The sequence below is a fragment of the Microtus oregoni genome, unplaced genomic scaffold, assembly GCF_018167655.1.
Source record: "Microtus oregoni isolate MIOR12 unplaced genomic scaffold, Mior012 000053F_ref0000044, whole genome shotgun sequence".
Classification (NCBI taxonomy): domain Eukaryota; kingdom Metazoa; phylum Chordata; class Mammalia; order Rodentia; family Cricetidae; genus Microtus; species Microtus oregoni.
The window spans coordinates 5,966,609-5,986,979 of record NW_024543829.1 but is presented as its reverse complement, the minus strand read 5'-3'; the positions used below and the strand labels follow the sequence as shown (position 1 = coordinate 5,986,979).

General features: G+C 39.1%; 1 protein-coding gene and 1 long non-coding RNA gene across 3 annotated transcripts in view; one reads left to right on the top strand and one right to left on the bottom strand.

The window, feature by feature from the left end:
- The window catches only part of LOC121437639, a 111,245-nt gene that overhangs the window by 56,585 nt on the left and 34,289 nt on the right, over window positions 1-20,371 (top strand). The window contains exon 2 of the long non-coding RNA XR_005972990.1: window positions 3,747-3,823. This is a non-coding gene — a long non-coding RNA (uncharacterized LOC121437639). The remainder of the gene's footprint in view (window positions 1-3,746; window positions 3,824-20,371) is intronic.
- Window positions 16,961-20,371, bottom strand: part of Angpt1 (angiopoietin 1) — a 223,679-nt gene continuing 220,268 nt past the window's right edge. For both annotated transcript variants that reach the window (XM_041637603.1, XM_041637604.1), the window contains exon 9: window positions 16,961-19,463. In XM_041637603.1, coding sequence (XP_041493537.1) covers window positions 19,303-19,463 — 161 coding nt within the window. In that variant the 3' untranslated portion in view covers window positions 16,961-19,302. The remainder of the gene's footprint in view (window positions 19,464-20,371) is intronic.

Here is a 20,371-nt window from a genome sequence, read left to right as displayed (position 1 = left end):
GATTAACATCTTACTTTAAGGTTGATCTTTTGTTTTGTTTTTTGGCCAAATTTGAATCAAGCTTTAGTTAAATACTGGCCAGGAGGAGGCAATCTAGTCAGGTCCACCCCTGGGTTCCCAGGAAATAAAAATGAGTCACATTTTGAAGAGACTTAAAAAGGTAAAACCCAGAACTCATTGCATTTCTCATCAGATCCAATCAAAAGCAAGCATTCATTCTGTCGTATTTCCTGTTTACGTACTGCCCCCTACATTCGATCAATCACATCCAGTGTAAACAAACTTGTTTAGGGAGGTAAAAACATGTGGTTTGTTATTTCCCAAGAATACAGCTCCCAGCATTCCAAGAATGGCTGTCCTTGGACAGGTGGGGCTTACAGGTAAACTCTGGCTTTTACATTCCCCCTTAAGTTGGTTCAAAACACACCTACATATGCACTAGTATTCAAGAGTTCCTTGTGACACTAATGAAATTGTTGTTGGCCTTTTAGAGATGTGTGTTTTGGGTATGTGTGCATATATGCATTATGCGTATGTGTGTGTTCTTACATATATACAGACATACACATGTGTACACATGCATGACCATGTACATGTACATACATCCATGTGGAAGCCCAAAATTAATAGTGAGTATTTTTCTTCTTTTGCTTTCCATTTTATTTATGAGATCCATGGATGGGTATTTGCAGCTAGACTAGTTAGCCAGCTTTTCCCTAGAGATCCTTATCTCTGCCTCTCAAATACTGGAGTTACAGGTGGTTGGGTGGCTGGGTTTCTTTCTTTCTTTCTTTCTTTCTTTCTTTCATTCTTTTTCTTAAGACAACTCTGCTTGTCCTGGAACTCACTTTGTAGACCAGGCTGGCCTCAAATTTACAGGATCTGCCTGCTTCTGTGTCCCGAGTGCTGGGATTAAAGGCATGTGCCATCAAGGCCCAGCGTGGCTGGCCTTCTTTACTTGGGTTCTGGAATAAAAGATTTGTACTTATGCTCAAGTGGCAAGTGCTTTATCCCCTAAGCTATCTTCCCAGCCCTTGGATGTACATGTCACGATGCAATTCCTCTGAAAATTTTATTTCTGCATGAGGTCTTCTACCAGTCTTGCCATGCTTATTAGTCATCTTTGGGGCTCACAGATGTCAAAGTGAGGACATGACAACTCTAAGGTATGTGTGAGGGGAGAGTTTTTGTCATAGATATGATGGAGAGTGCAGTCAGGGGTATTAGGAAGAGTCCATAACAAACAAAGTATAATAATAAACATGACCAGCAGGTTGGACTGGGGCTTGGGGGAAGCGAGAAGGTGGGAGACTGAGAAAGGAGGACCATGATAGGAAGATAAGAGAGAAGGGGTCAAGGCTGAAAGGACAGAGTCATATAGAAATGAGAAGCTTGAGGAAGGGAAACTGAGGAGCTGGAGAAGTTTAGGATGGGGGTGGAAAGATGAGAAGCAAGATGCCTCTACTCATAGACTTTGTAACAGGTGTTTGTGATGCTGACAGAGCCAGAAGGCTGCATACACTTTGGAATGCTACTAGGCCCCACAGTTAACTATTTGTCCTGCATTTCTTTTGGACCTGGCAATAAGTGCATATGGACCCATTGATGAAGATGACACAATCAGCTGTGCCTTTTAATTTCGAAGCCCCACACCACTGTGTTAGAGTAGCAATTCTTACCCCTTTCTTGTTTGAGCCTTTCTGTCTTCTCTGAGAATCAGGTTCCGATGTTTTTCAGGAAAGAGATTAATTGTCCTTAAGCAAACAGAAACTGGGAAACATGCCTTAGCATCCCACTGACAAGGTAGAAAAGATGAACGATCTATCTGGATGCTCCATACAGTCCACGGTACCTTCCTCAGCACTCTCCACGTGACAGGATTATGGGTAAGGCATTAGTAGTGTAGAAACAGAAAGTCCTCATGGGAGTTCTCTTATGAACATGCCATTCAATTTTATGTTCTCGTGACTAGCAATGAACTGGGGATTTGACACCGTGGTGTCCCAACTGGATTGCTCATTTCTCGTAATAAAATGCTTACTTTGTTTTTATGCATGGTGCCACTGCAACATTTCCCACTCAGTAGGGGCTTTATAAATATTGACTGGTTGAAAATCGGAATTTCAAGTGTCATAACTTTGGGGTTATTGGCTTCTTAGAATTGCCTTTGTGAACTACAAATGCAGCTAAAATTGGATCTCTACCCAAAGCATTTCCATGGAGATGCTGGCCTATGCTACAGAGAAAATCCTTAAGATGGAAATTATCCCGTTTTATAGCTTCAAGTATTATTATTTAAGGGCAATAAATAGTGGTTAATAACGGAGAAGTCTTAAGTTTCAGGCATGTTTTTAGAGACTCAGCCTACTAATACAATTAAGTGTAGGTCAAGAAATGTTATTTGTTTTGGTCATAGACCCTGAATTTCCAAGAGAAACACACATATCATGGCCGTGGTAATGGCTTTGTGGTTCGACTCCTGCCTCCTTACATGTGGGAAGTGACTTTGAGATGAGCATAATAACTATTTTAGAGCTGGAGCCTCATTTTCAACATCACAGATATGTGTGACATCCTGGAACTGATTTCAAATACATAACAAAGATTATTTTTAAAGAGCCTTGATGAAATATCACTAGTTTTAAGGAAATTTATTGTGAGATCTTATTTTATATCATTAGAATATTAAATCTAACAGAAGAAATTGAAGGAGTAGATGGTACCAAACTCTGGCGGGCTATGTTTGCCATTCTGAGACAACCTACTTAATATTCAGTGTTGCTTGGAGACTCCCATAGGGAAGAAGTATATATCCCATTTCTTATGACTGACTTTCATAGTGATGGGAAGATGAAATTGAGAAGCATAGATTAGGATTATACTAGTTCTTTAGGCATAGGATATATGGATAAACAAATTTTTAAAAAGTTTTTTTTTGTCAAAAAAAATAAAAAGGCCTCCCTGCCCCGAGATTGTTTCCAGAAAAGTGTGCAGACTGCGTGGTAGGTAGCAAAGGATATGGAGCCATGAAGACACGAAAGGAGAGTTCTATTGCTCAAGGGTCAACAAAACCATTCTGAAAAAGGAATAAGAGGTGGGGAATCAGTTGGCAGAAACAAGGAGAAGGATCTGGAAGAAACTCTATAAGCATAAATCCTGACTACATTATCACAAAGTATCATGCAAATATCACATCATATCGTCACGTAGCATAGTGTAGCATAGCATATTGAAATAGAGACAGCAGAGTTCTCATTTGCGTTCTTAGTTTTATTGATAAAATAATTTAAAAATGGTCTCAGACAGAAGCTCAAAGACAATTTTCTTAGCACTTAGGAGGAAAACAACAGGAAAGGCAAGCTACTCGTCTTAGAAACTGCTGGTGAAGGGAGAGGGGTTAAAAGAAGAGAGAAAGTCATTCCTTTTGAATTGAATTCTTAAAAAGGCTGGTCTGCTTATCAGTGAAAGTCAGCAAGTCAGCATGGAGGTCAGAGTGAGGGGAGCTTCAAAGAGAACGAGACAGCACAGAGTGTCAGAGCAAGCAAGCCAGTTTCTGAAGCAAAAGAGATAGAAAGACAGAGAAAGAAGATGCATGCTCCTGAGTTAGAACTCGGAACAGGCGACAGAATTAGTAGTATTTCAGGAGAGAGACTCCATCAGCATCAAAGACAGGCTTAAAGGAAGGGTAAGCTCATTATCTCATTAAGGGACTAATTACGTCTTCTATCTCCTTCTCACATCCTCAGGTGAATCAGCTTTCCAATGCTGTGGTCCTCTGGCCAGATGATTGACAGGCCCGTCTGGATTGAAGAAGGAGACAATAGTATGTAATGAAATTTTTGGAGATTAGAATTTCATGTATCCAAGCAAAGCCCTCAGACTGCCAGTTATTCATATGATAATTTAAACCTTAGCGAGCAATTGGAGGCTTTCTCTTTCATGTTTACCCAGAGAAACGCTGGAGGGATGTCCCAAAGGGGACTATGAGGGATAAAAGCAGCCACAATTGTTTCCAAAGCTATTCTCTGTAACAGTATCATCATATATAGCATACGTAAGAAATACAGTCATAAATGAAACATGCAAACATCCAGAGACAGCAAAAAATCAGGTAAGCAGCACACACTGAAAGTTCAGTAGTATTCAGATACAGATGACAAGGGAAGAAGAATATTCTCCTCAGTGAACCATGCCTTACAGAAATTGAACTTTCATTAAGAATGTGACAATTAATTAGCAAAATTTGTCCTTTCCTGAATGATGGTTACTGATAAGTAAGTTTTATACCCTGTTAGGCACTCCTATAGGTATTTAACAATATTGCTAAGAACTGGAGGCAGAGACAGAAACTGGTTAAGTCAGTTTTTGGGAAAAGGAGCCAGGAAGCCAACAGTTCTAATTCTTGTCCTTGGTCACAAGCCAGAAATGTCCTTGGTTCTATCATGGACAGAGACCAAAACGCCAGAATGAGCTCTGATTTCCTGTAATCTCCCACTTTTAAATGAACACCCCCCTACACACACACCCCTGCCTAGAAGCTATGTTTGAGGGTGTGACTGAAACCCGAATCCAGACCCCAGTCTCTCGGGTGAAATTTTGGAATTAGATCTCAGGATTTTCATGGTAGAGATGAGTTGTGTCCTTTTCCCAAATTCATTTCTTAAATAGTTTTAAGTTCTTAACTGTTTTTCAAGATTTGGCTTTTCAGTTTTATTTGTGGAGTGACCAGGGTGTGTGGGTATGTGTTTGTGAGGGCAGGCATCTGTGACCGACAGAAGAGGGCACTAAATTCTCTGGAGGTGGGGTAATAAGCAGTTGTGAGTCACCTGGTGTGTGTGGTACCGGTTGCCAAACCTGAGCAAGAGCAACAAGCACTCTTAACCTCCTAGCCATGTGTCTAGCCCAGAGTCTCAGCTCTCTGGGGAGACGTTTAGGTAACTAGACCAAGATTCAGAGCCCTGGTGGCCAATGGAGACGGACCCTCCTAGCTACAAAGAAAAACATGACAGCTGACCCTCCTTAGACCTCTGTCTTTGGGTAGAGGCATGGCATTCGGATGTACTTCAAAAATTGAAACAGTACATAGCATTTTCTTTTGTATGGTTTTTTTTTTTCTTTCTAATTCCATCCGCCAATCACCTGTCCGGAAAGCACCTAATTGGATGCTGATTCAGCTGAGGACATGTTAAAACAAAGAGAGGAGTAAGCAGCCCCATAAGGCAATAGTTCTCCACCAGCGATCCCTGCCCCTTGGGATATTGAATGACCTTTTCACAGGGGTTGCCTAAGATCAGTTAGGAAGGAGTGATGAAGTAATGTTATGGTTGGGAGTCACCAAAACATGAAGAACCTTGTTAAAGGATGGCAGGAAGGTTGAGAGCCACTGCCTCATGGAGACAATGTTTCCACCCTTCTCAGAGACCTCCCCTCATGTAGCCTCGGTAGAGAAGCTGTGTGGCACAGATAAGCTGGCCTGTTTTTTTCTGAGTTCTTTCGAACTCAGAAACTTAACATTTCCTTTTCTTTCTTTCTATTGCCTTTTCTTTTGGATGCTGGCCTGACACCCAGGCTTGCTCTCTCTGACACTCGGAGCTCTCTCACGTTCTGTGAAGTGCTTGCTCCCCCTCTCCTCCATGCCGTTCCTTGCTGACTTCTATTGCTAGACAGACCTACGTTCCTGGACTCTTAACTTGAAATGTTTGCTTTCTCCCTTCCTACTCTCCATATCCCTTGGCAGCTGCTGAAATTTTTGCACCTGGCCTGGTCTATTTTTCTTTCAAACTCTAATAAAATCGTGCCCAAGCATCTTCCTAAGTCTATTTTAAAATTATTTTGTTAAGGAGACTATTAGCAGCAGAAAGGAACCCTGACTACCCAGTAAGAAAGATTATGGTCTCACAGACATGAGTATGAGGCCACTGTGGTGCAGGGAGATTAGTGCAAGAGAAATAATGTTTCATAAAATGTGTAGGAGTTTTGCAACAGTCTCAAGCAGGTATGGGTATAGGGCAGAAAGCAGAATGCACTTCAGGTAACAGGGCCCAGATCCACAATAAAAACAGGGAAAGTGTTTGTGATTGAGGAATCCCGCTTGCATTGGTGTAGCTTTCAGACCCATACCCAAAATGGCAGACACCCACGGATAGAGAATAGGCCGACTTCCACAGTATTTGACGTAATATTGGCTGCTGAAGATGAGACCCTAAATTACAGTTTTGAAAGCAGAACATTTAAGAATCCCAAAATAAAGTCATTCTACATCACATATTATATAGGCTTTTTGCTATATATGCTAATACACTTCCCTGATTCTGGTTTAGATAAGTTTATAGACAATATATTTAAATCTATAGTGAATATTTCTGACTATTTAACTGTAGGCTGATGTTCATATCTAATGAGGTTTATGTAAAATTACGTTAGGTCAGGTGTACAATTTTCTTTTAAAGATTTTGTGCAATAGAATACATGCTTTAGGAAATGAACAGGATGTTTCTGCACATAAGGAATGATGTGGTAAGACTTATAATCCAGTCGTGAATTGATATGACATGGTGAACTGATAAGGGTGTTTTATGACTGGTCATGCTCTTTATTTGGAAGACTGAAGCTGTTTTATCAAGGCTAGCTTGTAAGCTAGAAGACATAAAATACTAAAAGCACCAAAATGTCATTTCAGCATTGTTGTAGATGATAAAATTTCTTTTGAGCACAGAATAAAAAAGGCTGGGTTAGACAGCAAGAGACTAAAGAATTCTGCTACATGTCACTGACTGGAGCCTCTCCTCTCCTCGCCTCCCCTCACCACCTTTCTCTCCATCTTCCCATCCCACCTCTCCGGGCTCCCTGTCTTCCGACCTCTCTCACTCTGTTCCTTATCCGTCTCTTTCCTCCTCCTAAGCACTCTAATTCTTCTGCATACCCTCTTATTCCATCCTCACCCCTCCTTCCCTCCTCCTTTCTCTCCTCCTTCTCTCCATGCCCCCTTACTCCCCTCTACACCTTCATCTCTCCTCTCCTAGCTCCTCCTTTTTCTTCTCTCCATTGTTTTCCCTTTCCTTCCCTGGGTCCTTTCTTTGTCCTGTCCTCTTTTAGCTGAGGATTGAACCCAGAACTTTGCGCATACCAGGAAAGCCATCGATGGCGAAGCTATGGCCCCCAGGCAGCACTTTTATTTCTTTATGGGTAAAATGCATGTGTCCTATATGGGTTTGTGAAATCCTAAATAAACTACATTTAGCATTGTCCCTGATGCTGTGCTAGGGTGTGGATTTTAGGATCAATGTTTCTGAATGCCTCTTTCTGTAAAAAACAAAAAGAAAGAAAGAAAGAAAGATTTATTGCATGTGATATGGAAGTTCAAATTTTCTAATCTGTATATTAAAGAAGTAGAAAAGAGAACAGATAAGACAGATTAAAACAGTATGTACTTAACCCTATATATCAAGAACTAACAAAATATGAAATTAATAATGCAAAAATGGATGAACATATCTTTTAAAAATCTATGTACCTTTATACATGTGGAGTACATTTTCTATCTCTTTTCACGTTTGATCAACAGTATTTTAAGGGCCAAATATGGCAGCAGAAATGGCCAGTGTAAGGTGCAAGTCCCAAGCTAACTGATCTCCTAGCATCACGATTCAGTAGCATTACTACTCAGTATACAATCCTGTCCTTTAACCTGATGTCAGAATCATGATGCCCTTGGTTTACTTGCTCGGTGGGTGAATTTCTATGTGGACACCCAGTCCTTCCTCTCCCCCGGTGTTCTCACCCTATGTAACTTCAAAGTGCATGTGCTAGATAGATTCAGCTCCTGCATCTGGCCTCTAAACATAGATTTAAAGGACCTGTGCAACTAGATCAAACTCATTAAGATAATCTATCCAAACAATAGCCATGAAGTGATTTCCAACAAGAATGCAAGGCCTGAAATCTATAGCCCTAGGAAATAAATTCTTCCAACAGAGAACTTGGAAGAAGATCCTGAGTTCTAAAGAAGAACACAGGCTGATGATACTGATTTCAGATGTGTCAAACACTTAACAGAAAGTCAATGCATTAACACAAAACAGTATCACAGTTTGAAGTAATTTTGCTAAAATGTTTCTTGGAAAATATTGTTTTTGTTGGGAAACAATACTATATCTGGAAACACTTAAAGACAAATAAATGTTTACCACTGAAATAATAATGGTAAAACCAGTTTGAGTTTGCATTAATTTGAAGCCTGAGTTCTATACTTTAAAGGATTGAATGTATTATGGGTAGGAACAGTTATGGACAGCAGAAAGGGCCAAGAGACAGGGTCAGGCATGCCAAAACTGCAGAATCTGCACAGGGACCAAAGTGAAGGTCATCGTCCTCATCCAGGACTGAAGAATTTGCTACATTTTAAATTAGGGAACATTTAATTCCTTAAATGTTTAAATTTAAATTGAGGGAACATTTTATACAAATACCATGACTCTTTTAATACGTAAATATTCCCAGGCTACAAGGATGGAAGCGACTTGTCACAAGGGAGAGTGATGTGATAAACTGTCCTAATTCACATCCTTCTCGGGGACTTTCTGACTCCCCAAGGCCACATTCAAAACTGACCCAGGAAAGGTCATCTTCCTTCTCTTCTACTGCAATTCAGAGTGGGCACAAATTCTTGTCTCAGTTATCTCTAGCATGAGTCTGGAAGAACAGATGTGAGAAAACTCAATAAAGGGATGCCTAACAGCAAGTGAAATGGATATAATACAATTCACAACTGGTTCTGAGATGATTGCTTTGGCACCCGCCTCTTCCCTCTGTCTTCAGACTGTCTGGTTCTCTGAGACCATTTTTATTGAGAACCTTTCTCCTATCAGACAAGAATAGTCTTTACAGTTGTCAGGAATACAACCAGACAGAAGTAGAATCTCATATACTGAAGGACAAGCAGCTTTTTTTGCGAGGAAATAATGCCATTATGGATTTCAAATGAGAAAATAAATGATGTATTAATTACTAATTTTTTAAAACATGAAATTTTTTTCTATAGTATTTTACATATATGTATATATGGCAACATATTATTTTCAAAATACAAAAATACATTAGTAATTGGGGCTCAAGAAGCAAAGCAAACAAAACCTGAGAGAGCATTTAGAATATACCCACAATTTTTTTATGGGGGGGGGAGGGAAGAGGCAGGGTATTTATCTACAAAATGTCATTCATAGGTTGAAGCCCATTTATTGAGACACTATTTAGCACTCCAAGCTTTCCCTGTTCCAGGTGTGCTTATAAGAAAGAAAGGAAGGAAAGAAGAGGTGTGGGGATGGGGGGAGAGGAGGGGAGGTAAAGAACCACAGCCTTTTCAGTAAACGCCCCTACCATGTAGAGGGAAATGTCTGGGTCACCGAAAGCTTTGCTCCTAGGCTAATCTTGACACAGATTTTCTCAGAGATAGTGGATGGCATTTACTGGTCTCTATGTGCACCAGGTGCGTTCTGCAAGGGGCTCACCCCTGCCCTTTCCAAGAAACTTTACAAAGGCCGTTTCGGCCTAACTGAGACCACAATGGGGACTTTTGTCTTTATATAACAATGGAAATTTCTATATCTCCCCTCTTTACCTTACCATCCCAAGAAATGTCAGTATAGCTTGGGGTTTGATATTTTAGAGTCGGAGGTAGAAAAAGAGACTGAGTCAGATGGCTGCTCTCTGACTGATAAGCGTTTATTTTTTCCATTTTGTTTTGTTGATTTTTTTATCATGAACATCATCGCTATACAATCCTGCTATACTAGGATCCAGGGCTTACTCACAGTTACTTTCCTTCATGTTAAAAAAAATAAAAAAGAACTGTTTTAATTCTGAGGAAATGAAGTCCACATGATTCTCATTAGCACATAAATATTCTGATGTCCGTTTTACATGAACTCTTTGATGTTTAGGAGAAAACATGTGTCTTTATGATCTTTTCCTTAAAGTTTAGAAGGAATTTTTTTAATATAAACTCGGGGTGGGATGCATGACTTGGTATACCATTTTGAGATCGTGTTGTTTTATACATTTTTCAATTGTCTATTCATATTCATTTCTACTTAACTGACCATTATTTATCACCAAGTATTTTGAAGGTATTTTTACCAAACAGACAGGAAGACAGACGCAGACAATGCAGACAGACACTGACACACACACACACACACACACGTGTCCAAGAACAAGAACTCAAATATTTTCCCATCTCTAACAGAAAAAAAGGAACACAGAAAATAACTGGGTATTTCAACATTTAACTGGGTCAAAGAAAATCTCAGATCCAATTCTAGGTTTTAGTAGCACAAAAACTGAGCAAATTTGTAATTGAAGTAACCAAGTCACCTTTTAAGAGAACAAGGATATCAACAATTGATCAGAACAAAACTGTGGAAATTCTGTAATTTAAGTGCTTAATTAGTGTTCAGTTTAGTTACTGTGAAGAGACACCAGGACCAAGGAAGCCCTTATAGGAGAAAGGATTTAATTTGGGGCTCGTTGCCTAAGTTTTAGGAGGTTACAACCTGATTACCATGGCAGGAAGCAGCAGCCATGGGACCAGAGCAGTGGTTAAGTTTTTTATTTTGATTCACAGCCGTGTTTCCTAGTTCTTTCTGAAAAGTTCCACTAACTGGCACCAAGCAGGCAAACTCTTAAGCAAGGCTATTCTCATCTTTAAAAAAAAAAGAAAGAAAGAAAGAAAGAAAGAAAGAAAGAAAGAAAGAACAAAACAAAAGCAGACTAAGCAGAAATGAATGTGGTAAGAGAGCAGGAACAAGATGAATCCAGGCATTTATTAATGTATGTCTTGTGCTTCACAGATTATTCTTTTAAGTAAATAAATCGAAGGGTTTTGGCAGCGCAGTTTTTACTTTCTTTCTTGGTGTTATTTTTGAAACCTCAGTGTTTCAATCATTTTAATTATTACTCTGTCATAGTGATATGTGGTCAGTAATTTTTGATGTTAATGTTCTGTTAAGAGGCACCATGAACCACACACAGAGAAGACAGTGATGTTAGTGTATGAATGTTCTGTGTGTTCTACACGCTCTGTTGATGAATCCATCCTTAGGTTTGCCCTCTTTCTCTAGGCTTCTTATTACTGGAGGCATTACCATGTGGAAATGAGACTTAGCAATACCTCAGGGTAAATAGATTTTGAGTGATCATATGTAAGAAGAGTTCATAGTATTTCAATCAAAGCTAGAAATACCCAAGTTTATTGAGGAAGGATACAGAGAACTGAGAATGCCCAAGAGTTAGGCCTCTGGTGTCAAACATTTAGCCAAGCTGTAAATGCAGAGGAAAAGTCCTTGAAGGAAGAAGAAAAGCTGAACACACAGATGACAAGAAAGCTAAGCAGTCTCGTTGCTGCAGGTCAAACCACCCACTGTGTTCTCATAAGCAAAGTGTCTACTAGGAGAAGAACCTGAATTCTTTATTTCTACAAAGGCTAAGAAAGATAAGAAATTTTCACAAGGAAAATCTGAAGGTGACTAAGTTGACTTTTTTGATCTTTGAGGAGGTAAGACATGTTTTTTTTTTTAATTTTCTTTTTTTTTTATTGATTTTTATTGAGCTCTACATTTTTCTCTGCTCCTCTCCCTGCCTCTCCCTTCCCCTTCACCCCTCTCCCACGGACCCCAAGCTCCCAATTTACTCAGGAGATCTTGTCTTTTTCCACTTCCCATGTAGATTAGATCCATGTATGTCTCTCTTAGAATCTTCATTGTTGTCTAGTTTCTCTGCTATTGTGATTTGTAGGCTGTTTTTTTTTTTTTGCTTTATGTTTTAAAACCACTTATGAGTGAGTACATGTGATAATTGTCTTTCTGGGTCTGGGTTACCTCATTCAAAATGTTTTCTAGCTCCATCCATTTGTTAGCAAATTTTAATATGTCATGTTTTTCTGCTGTGTAATACTCCATTGTGTAAATGTACCACATTATCCTTATCCATTCTTTGGTGGAGGGGAATTTATATAATTTTCAGGTTCTGGCTATGACAGACAATGAGGTGAAGCAAGTCCTGGTGGGGTATCATCAGCAAACTATTCCAAAAGTTCTACCTGAGGTCAGTAGGTTGGATAACACAATAGGTTTCTAATGTGAATACAATATGATGGAAAAAATGAAGAAGCAGTTAACACCTGATTTTGAAGTTTCTGGGGTCAGTTTAACACCCTTGGCTGAGGCTATAGTAGCCGGCAATTTTATGCCAACTTTAGGTGATTTGTCATTCTGAAAATGTTCGTTCTCATAAAAAATATTCTCCACCTTCCCTGCTTGAATGCTCTAAATGGAACATCAGAGTCCAGATGATAGCACATCTGTTTGTAGATGATGGCTGAAAATCTCCATCTCACTGTAGAGACCTCCAGTTTAGCCAAGAGAATGGCTTTCAAAGTGTCAATGACCATTGGCAATGCATCTGCCCACCTAAGAGTTCGTAGGGAGATGTGCGATGAAATCATTGCTGTCTTCATGCCTGCTCACACAGCGTATGTTCTGCAGCCTGTGGGACCAGAAGGAATTTTGACTTCCAATCCGTATTCTTTAAATAAGCCACACAAGGCTACAGTGATTTGTCTGATACATTTAGACCAAATAAATCGAAGATCTGGAAGGAGTCAGCCACCATGCTTAGCAAAATTATTCTTGGCTCATGAAACGAGGGCAATACCGTACCACAAAGGCGGAGGGGATGTGGGAAGGTTATTTCTAAGCCTTGTGGATAAGATGGGAGGGCTTAAGACTGTTGTGTAGAAAGTGATTCAGGTGTTAGTCACACCTACAATTGGGAGTCGGGGCTGAGCAGGAGATTGAACTGCTGCAACCTCAAGCCAAAATAGAGAGGATAGAGGGTTACTTCTAGAAGAGGAAAGAAAGTGAGATCCTAAGATAGAATCTCTTCTTCCTGGAGATGGCTGTGGACACTCTTGAAGTGATAATGAAGCATCTACAATTATATCACCCCAGTTGATTTCAGAGGTGTGGCTCTGGTTATGATTGAAATTCGGATCTTGATAATATACTATCAAACACTATTACATGCTACAGAGAACTCTTTCAGAAGAAGGAAAAATAAATGGATTCAAATATAGCACTGTCTTCTTTTAAACAACAGATATCCCATCTTCCAGCAAACACAACAGGGATTAGTTGGCTGCTATGAGCATCACCGTGAGAGCCTCCACTAACAAGGTTATGATCCACTGAGATCTCAGCTGATTGTGAACACTTTTTAACCAATGAAGTATTAATGAAGTTATATCCATTGTGTTTACAACAATATGGCAGTCTGATGTTATTTCAGAAATACTTAATTATACAGTGTAGTATAAATGGAACATATGTACCCAGAAACAACAGCAACAAAACTCTGTTGCTCATTTTACTGTGACATTCTCTTTATTGTGGTAATAAACCACCAGACTCACAATAACTCCAGGGCATACTCAGTAAGGAGGTTGGGATAATTAAGGTGGACTTCAAAGAGGAGAAAAGGTTTTATGGGTATTCACATTCACAGACAGAAATGTTATAAGCTGAATTACACACAGATGCCATAAAGTCACTTCATTACTTATATGATACACTGAAACTTTCAAGTTAAATGTCGGTATTATTCCATAATTATTATTTATCATTATTACCACCATTATTATTTTTATATTGACCTTCATTCTCATTCTCTCTATGTTTCTCTGTCTCTTTGTGTCTCTGTCTCTGTCTCTCTTTGTCTGTGTGTGTGTGTGCATGTGTGTGTGTGCATTCAGGACATGACATGGATGTGAACATCAAATTTAATCTTTTCCTCCTACCATGGGACAGGATCTCTGTTTTCTACTCTACACGCTATGCTGCTCAGCTCTTAAGCTTCTGGAAAGACTTCTGAATCTGCCTCTTATTTTCTGGTAGGAAGTCTGAGATTATAAAGAATTATGCTATCCATCTGACTTTTATGTGTATTTTAGAGAGTCAAACCCAAGTCCTTACATTTGTGTAGCAAACTCTTCAGACAGTTATCTGTCTTCGCGGCACTAAGAGTTTTTTTTTTTTATTTTACTTTAATTTCTGGCCTGAAAACCCATCCAAGCACATCTCATTTTAAAAGCTGTCATCACCTCCTATTCCTTATTCCTGTAGCTCCCTGTTTCCTTCTACTCACAACCACCTTCTTAGAAACACAACTTAACCTAAAGATTCTCAGATATTAATGCCTTTGAGCCCTTTGAGAATGTTGTTAAATGTATTCAGTTCTGTATGTTGGGACCCAAGATGTTCTGTATTTCTCTCAGGTTCCCAGTCAACTCTTTCTACCCTAGAAATTAAGAGAGATACTGATGTTTTTTTTCCCTCATGGCCATACTTTTCACTTATCCATTGCTATTACTGTCATGGGTTCTGAAGTTGAATCTCTACCTTTCTAATGCTGCTCTCAAAAGTTACCAATGGCTTTTTGAATGATAAAAACAATGGACACTGTGCACCCAACTGCCATACTGCTCCCTCTGTGGTACATCCCTCATACTTGGGCAAATGCACTCAACAGCATCTATGGTCCAATTGCTCCATGTCCTTTTTCCTGTCTAGTCATTTCCCACCTTGTTTTCGATCCTTTGCTTGCCTGCTCCTCTGAATTCCTCGTGCGAGTCTTCCATCTAGTTAGTTCTCTTTCACTCTATAGTGAAAGTTTTCTCTTTCGCAAACAAGTGAGATGCAATAGCTTGTTTGATTTCAGTTTTTCCTAGAAATCTCCTTATTATGTTCCTTTCAAAAAACCCAAGGGCAGGTGCTTAGCGAGTAACTGATGAAATAATGGTCCGAGGAAAAGGAAGAAAATGTTAACCTTAACTACATTAGAAGAGCCAAGGCAACAGTAAAATAGGCATCAGTGGGATTTTTCACCCTAAGGCTGGCCTTAAACAAATAATAACAACAAACATATAAGGGACAATGATTACAGGGTTGGGGAGACAGCCCAGTGGGTAAACGCTTGATATGGAACCATGAGGATCTGATTTTAGATTCCCTAGACTCCACATAAAAACAGGCATGGTGGCTGCTAATAACAGCCTTTCTGTGCTAAGCTGAGAAACTGGGACAGGGAAATTCCTGGAAGCCTGCAGGCCAGCCAACCTAGCATGAGCAGTAGTGAACAAGAGACCCGGTCACAAATAAGGTGGGACGTGAAAATCAGAAATCTAAGGGTTTTATTTTTCTGGCTTCACTTTGTACCATGGATAGATTTTTCAGTTTTTTCAAACAATTTAATTCTATTCAACAGATAATATGTTTTTCTTTTTCAGGCACTGTAGAGAAATAAAAATAAGTAAAATAACCATTCTTGACCATGAATTGAAGGTCTGCCTGGGTTATGTAATGCATGCAAGGCCAAACTGAGTAGCCCAATAGTACCTTTCCTCAAATTAATAATGATGATAACAATAATAATAATAGTGGAACTATTATTAGGCAAATAATTATTATTATTAAGTACAGAATGCTTCTCTACTATACCTAAGGCCCTGGGTTCAAACCCTTGAACTATACCTAAGGCCCTGGGTTCAAACCCTTGAACCTCTAACTAGCAAAGAAATAAAATGATATCTGATATCTTTTTGTTTTGTTTTTTCAACACAGGGTTTCTCTGTGTAGCTTTGGATCCTGTCCTGGAACTAGCTCTTGTAGACCAGGCTGACCTCAAACTCACAGAGATCTGCCTGCTTCTGCCTCCTGAGTGCTGGGGTCAAAGGCGTATGCCACCACTACCTGATTGAAGCAATATCTTAAAATAATATAAAGGACTGTACTGTTTAATCCAGTTAAGAGAGGCAAATTGTATATAAATTGAGGTGACAGGGGAGTGAATCTAAAAAGGCAGAAAGGTGGGGAGGGGCTGGAAGAGTAGAGGGAGAGGATTTCATCATCAGAATAAGTTATGTGAGAAAAGATATATTTTCAATGGAAGAAAAATGGGAAAATGATTTTTAAAAAGGATTTCCTCAGAAAAGGGGCTCAAAAATACCTAATGTTTAATGCAATCTCGAGGGTTATTTTACACATCCGAACTGAACAAAATGACAGTTCTCCTAAACCTTAGACTATTTAGAGTCACAGTGTGTGTATGACTGAGAAAGGTTGTACACTGTATCACCAGTTAGCTATGGACATTTAACAAAACACTTCAAAATCATGTGTCGTAAGATAAGCACCTCATCCGTTCTCCTCAGATGATGTATGTTATCTAGGAAATTCTGTTACTCCCAGCCAAGCACAGTTGACCTCAGCTGAGATGACTCACAGAGTTATAACTGTCCACAAGTCAGCTGGAAATGAACTGGTCTAGGGTGGTCTCAGATGGAAAACTTGGCCTTTGTGGTCTCTAAGCTCTCGTTAGTCTGTCCTGGGAAGAGAGATGCAGAAGAAAATCTACCTTTCTAGTAATCAGGATTGACGTTAGTGAGAGCTTGAATGGATGTGGTCATGAAGGGAGCAGGGTGAAGGTAAAACAGAATTCCTTTCTTACAGATAAGACTGTAACTTGCAAGTCCATACAAGGCGCATAATGCATAGGGATGTTCTGGATTTCTTATAGGCTCTTTCCTCTTCCCTTTACGCCAAACTCAGATATTCAAATAACTCATATTTTTCCAGATCCCACAAAAAAATCAAAAGATTGTCAATTGCCACATGACAACAGAACCTGAAAATTGTCAGAACAAACATAAAACCATCAAGTACAGATGTAGGATGAAGAGCTAACACTTTGATCTTCCATTCTAATGGGTCAAAGCTTTTCTATTGCCTCCCAGAATGAAATTTTTGCAAATATTGAGGCTTTGGTTCATCTGGCCATTTTATAGTGATTCCATCCTTTTGTAGATTGTGACATTAAGTTTTATAGCATATATAAATAAAACAAGATGAAGTTGCAAACATTATTTTCAACTTTATTTGAAACAAATAATGTTGTGACTGTTATGAAGACATTTCCATAGAAACCACACAACTTTTATTGAAGTAGAAATTGAAAGACAAAATTCTAGTATCTAATTATTTTATCCTGAAATAATTAAAAGCAAAAGCTATGAATGTCAAATTGCTACAGACATGTTGGCATTACACAGTGTACAAAATGAAATCACTAAACATTTATACTGTTTTATTATAAATAATTGAAAACAATATCTCATTTCTCAAACCCAGATAGAAAAACAGTAAATACCATGCTTTTCTCTCATTATATCACTGTATTTTTGTAGTATAGATTGAGAAACAGTACACCTAATCCGAGGCTGGTTTGAAAACATCTGTGGGAAGAACAACAACAATAACACAACCACAACCATGAAAAGAGTCCTTTTCCTTCATCTAAATGAAAGCAAGGATTTTAGATGGAGAGGCTTAGGAGAGTTCTGAGGGAGTCACCAATGTCAGAAAACCTGTAAGTCCTGAATATATCACTTGTAAGGCAAAACGGTATTGCGTACAAACATATAAATATAAGAGGGACTTGATGGTAAACATTGAAAAAAACCTTTCTTAAAACCATGAGTAGCTTCATTCTCCCAGGCGCAGGAAAGCCAGTGAGGCAGAGTGAGTGCAACGGTCAAGCTTGATATTTTGAAATTTGTTTTCCACAGAAAACCTTTCTTCTCCAAGGAAGCAGAACTGATGTACAATGTTGTTTTCTCATTTCATAGTAAATCATGCACATTGCATTTTTTTCTGATGTAACCTTGACCATTTATAGATGAAGAGCATTGCTTGATAGAACCGGGCAGTAACATCAAGTTCTCGCAAATGCTTGTGTCCAAATCTCCACTAGATTATGCCATGGGGACATCTGAACGAAGGCACTTACAGCAGCTGATATCAGAAGTTTCCTAATACATGATTGCAATTTTTTATATCTCTCACATATAAGGAATTAGGCTAATTTTCTCTACTAATATTATTTTGCAAGAGAGAAAATGCTTGAGGAAATAGAGGCTGAAGGAGAAAACATAATATGAAGAGTTATAGATTTGATCAGGTAATAGAGGAAACGTCTTTGAGCATTCATGTTTGTGATCGTCAGCTGGACAATACTGTATATTCCAGATTAAACAGGGATTGAGTTTAGCATGGGCGGGGCTAGCAGGCTATGTACAATGACATTTAAAATGCTTCCATTCTATTTAGACATCAAAGTTTAACTTTATAAAGAACCAGAGCAGTATACCTTTTGTAAATAAACTGCAGCTAATTGACAAAAATTAAATTAGCACACAATATCTGGATGAAGAAATGAAGACCTACAAACATTTTAAAAATAATGATGCCACAGATATGCAAATATATGTCAGAAAATCTGTACAATGGGCTGTTCCAACTCAGATACTCCACACACTGCTCCCCTATACACAGTTAATGAGACCACTAGCTGCATGCGTGTTGTTTTAAGAACAGGCTCTAGACATATTTGTATCTCTGTAAATCAATTTCCAATGTAAATGAATACTTTAGCATGAGAGTAATTTTTTACCGGCTGTATCCCTTCTTGATTATATTTTGACTCTTCTGAAAATGGCATCCCCCAAAACTCAGGAGTTCTTGAGCATCTTTCTACCTCGTACTGTAAACTTCCATGTGCTGTATTGTATCATGACTTTCAAAGATGGAATTTACCGTTGAACAGAGGAAAACCGAAACCAGGTAGTGAATATAACACTAGAAATGGGCTTCCAAAGCCAACTAACTTTTAACCAGTTCAGAGGACAAGGCTGTTCTTACGTCACATTTGTGCTGTGACGTCAGTGTTACGTGTTAGCAAGATGTCCTATAATGATACCACAGTCACCACGGCAATCTGTCTTCAACAGATTCTGGAAGGCCTGTTCCCATTTTTTTTTTTTTAAAAAATGTATGTTCTTTGCTATTTATTCTTCATTTGGTTTTACATGAAACAAGCCGCATTTATCATCAGCGTGCTATAGGGTTCAAAATAAAATCCAGAAGCACTTTGAAGTGTGGCAAATCGAGCAGCTTCCTCCCTTTCCAAAGCATGACAGTGAGTGGTTTTCTCTGGATACAGTTCACTAGAACACAGTGACCCACGTGGACACTTTTGAAACCAGAAGGCTCCATAGTCAAGAACCTTGGCACCATCACATAACCTCTTGCTGATGGAAGGGAGACAATGCTGTTCGTTTCTGAAGCCTCAAAAAGGCTTCTCATCCGAGAGCACCCCCAGATTTCTTTGCAGATTTCCCATACGGGCACAGCGCTTTCAAAAATCCAAGGGCCGGATCATCATGGTTGTGGAACGTAAGGAGTAACTGGGCCCTTTGAAGTAGTGCCACTTTATCCCGTTCAGTTTTCCATGGTTCTGTCCCGCAGTGTAGAACATTCCATTCAGATTGGAGGGGCCACAGGCATCAAACCACCAACCTGGAAAATGAACCAATGGGAGGGAAAGTGAGAAGAAATAGAAGCAGGTCAGGCTTAGCATTTGAGAGTAACTGTCATGATTGATGAGAGATTGCTTGGTCTGATTATTTGCAATCAGGAAGCTGTGAAACAGTACCCTCCTGGCACACGTGTCCCAAATGACACTTGGAATATGTGGAAGTAATGAGAATGACGGAAACTCATGTGAATCAACTTTCAGGGTGACCGCGTTGGGACTCAACTTCCCACCGTAATTAGGAGGAGCTTCTACGCTTGGATCTTAAAATAAAGTCAGGCCTAGATATAAATTCAGAATTGCACCTTACTTCTGTAACTGAGAACAGAACAGTTATCCTCATATTAGTGACGTCAGATGCTTAGACAACTGTCACTTAAAAAATAAGGAAAATATTCTCCATTAATTTCATGATTTAGTCAGGATTTGATCCTAAAATTAATTGCATATTCTAGGGACTATGAAGCTCAAATTGTATCTAGCATGTCTATAATTTATAGCTACGGGGACCTTTCCCCAATAGTGGCCACATGGCTCATTTTTAGCAATATTTCATCTATGATTGTTCAAATTGTTTTCAAATGTAGCAGAAGGAAAACAAGCTGAAAATGACGTGGTGGCCCAGTGTTAGAAAAATTGAACATGCTAGTTCTTTTTCTTGATGAACTAAAGCTTTAGACTTTTCCTTTAAATCATAGTTCTTTTCTCCTGAAGTAACACAATTGAGGCCTTTAGGGAGAGATTTATGCCAGAGACATTCTAGAATATTTTTATTTGGATACACTTGACCTCTATTTGATTGCAGAGCTGTACCTAAGGGACTAATTGCTAACGAAAAAGAAAGTTGTCCAGCTGCTGTCTGACAGTAACATGAGCATTGTCTTGCAGAGAC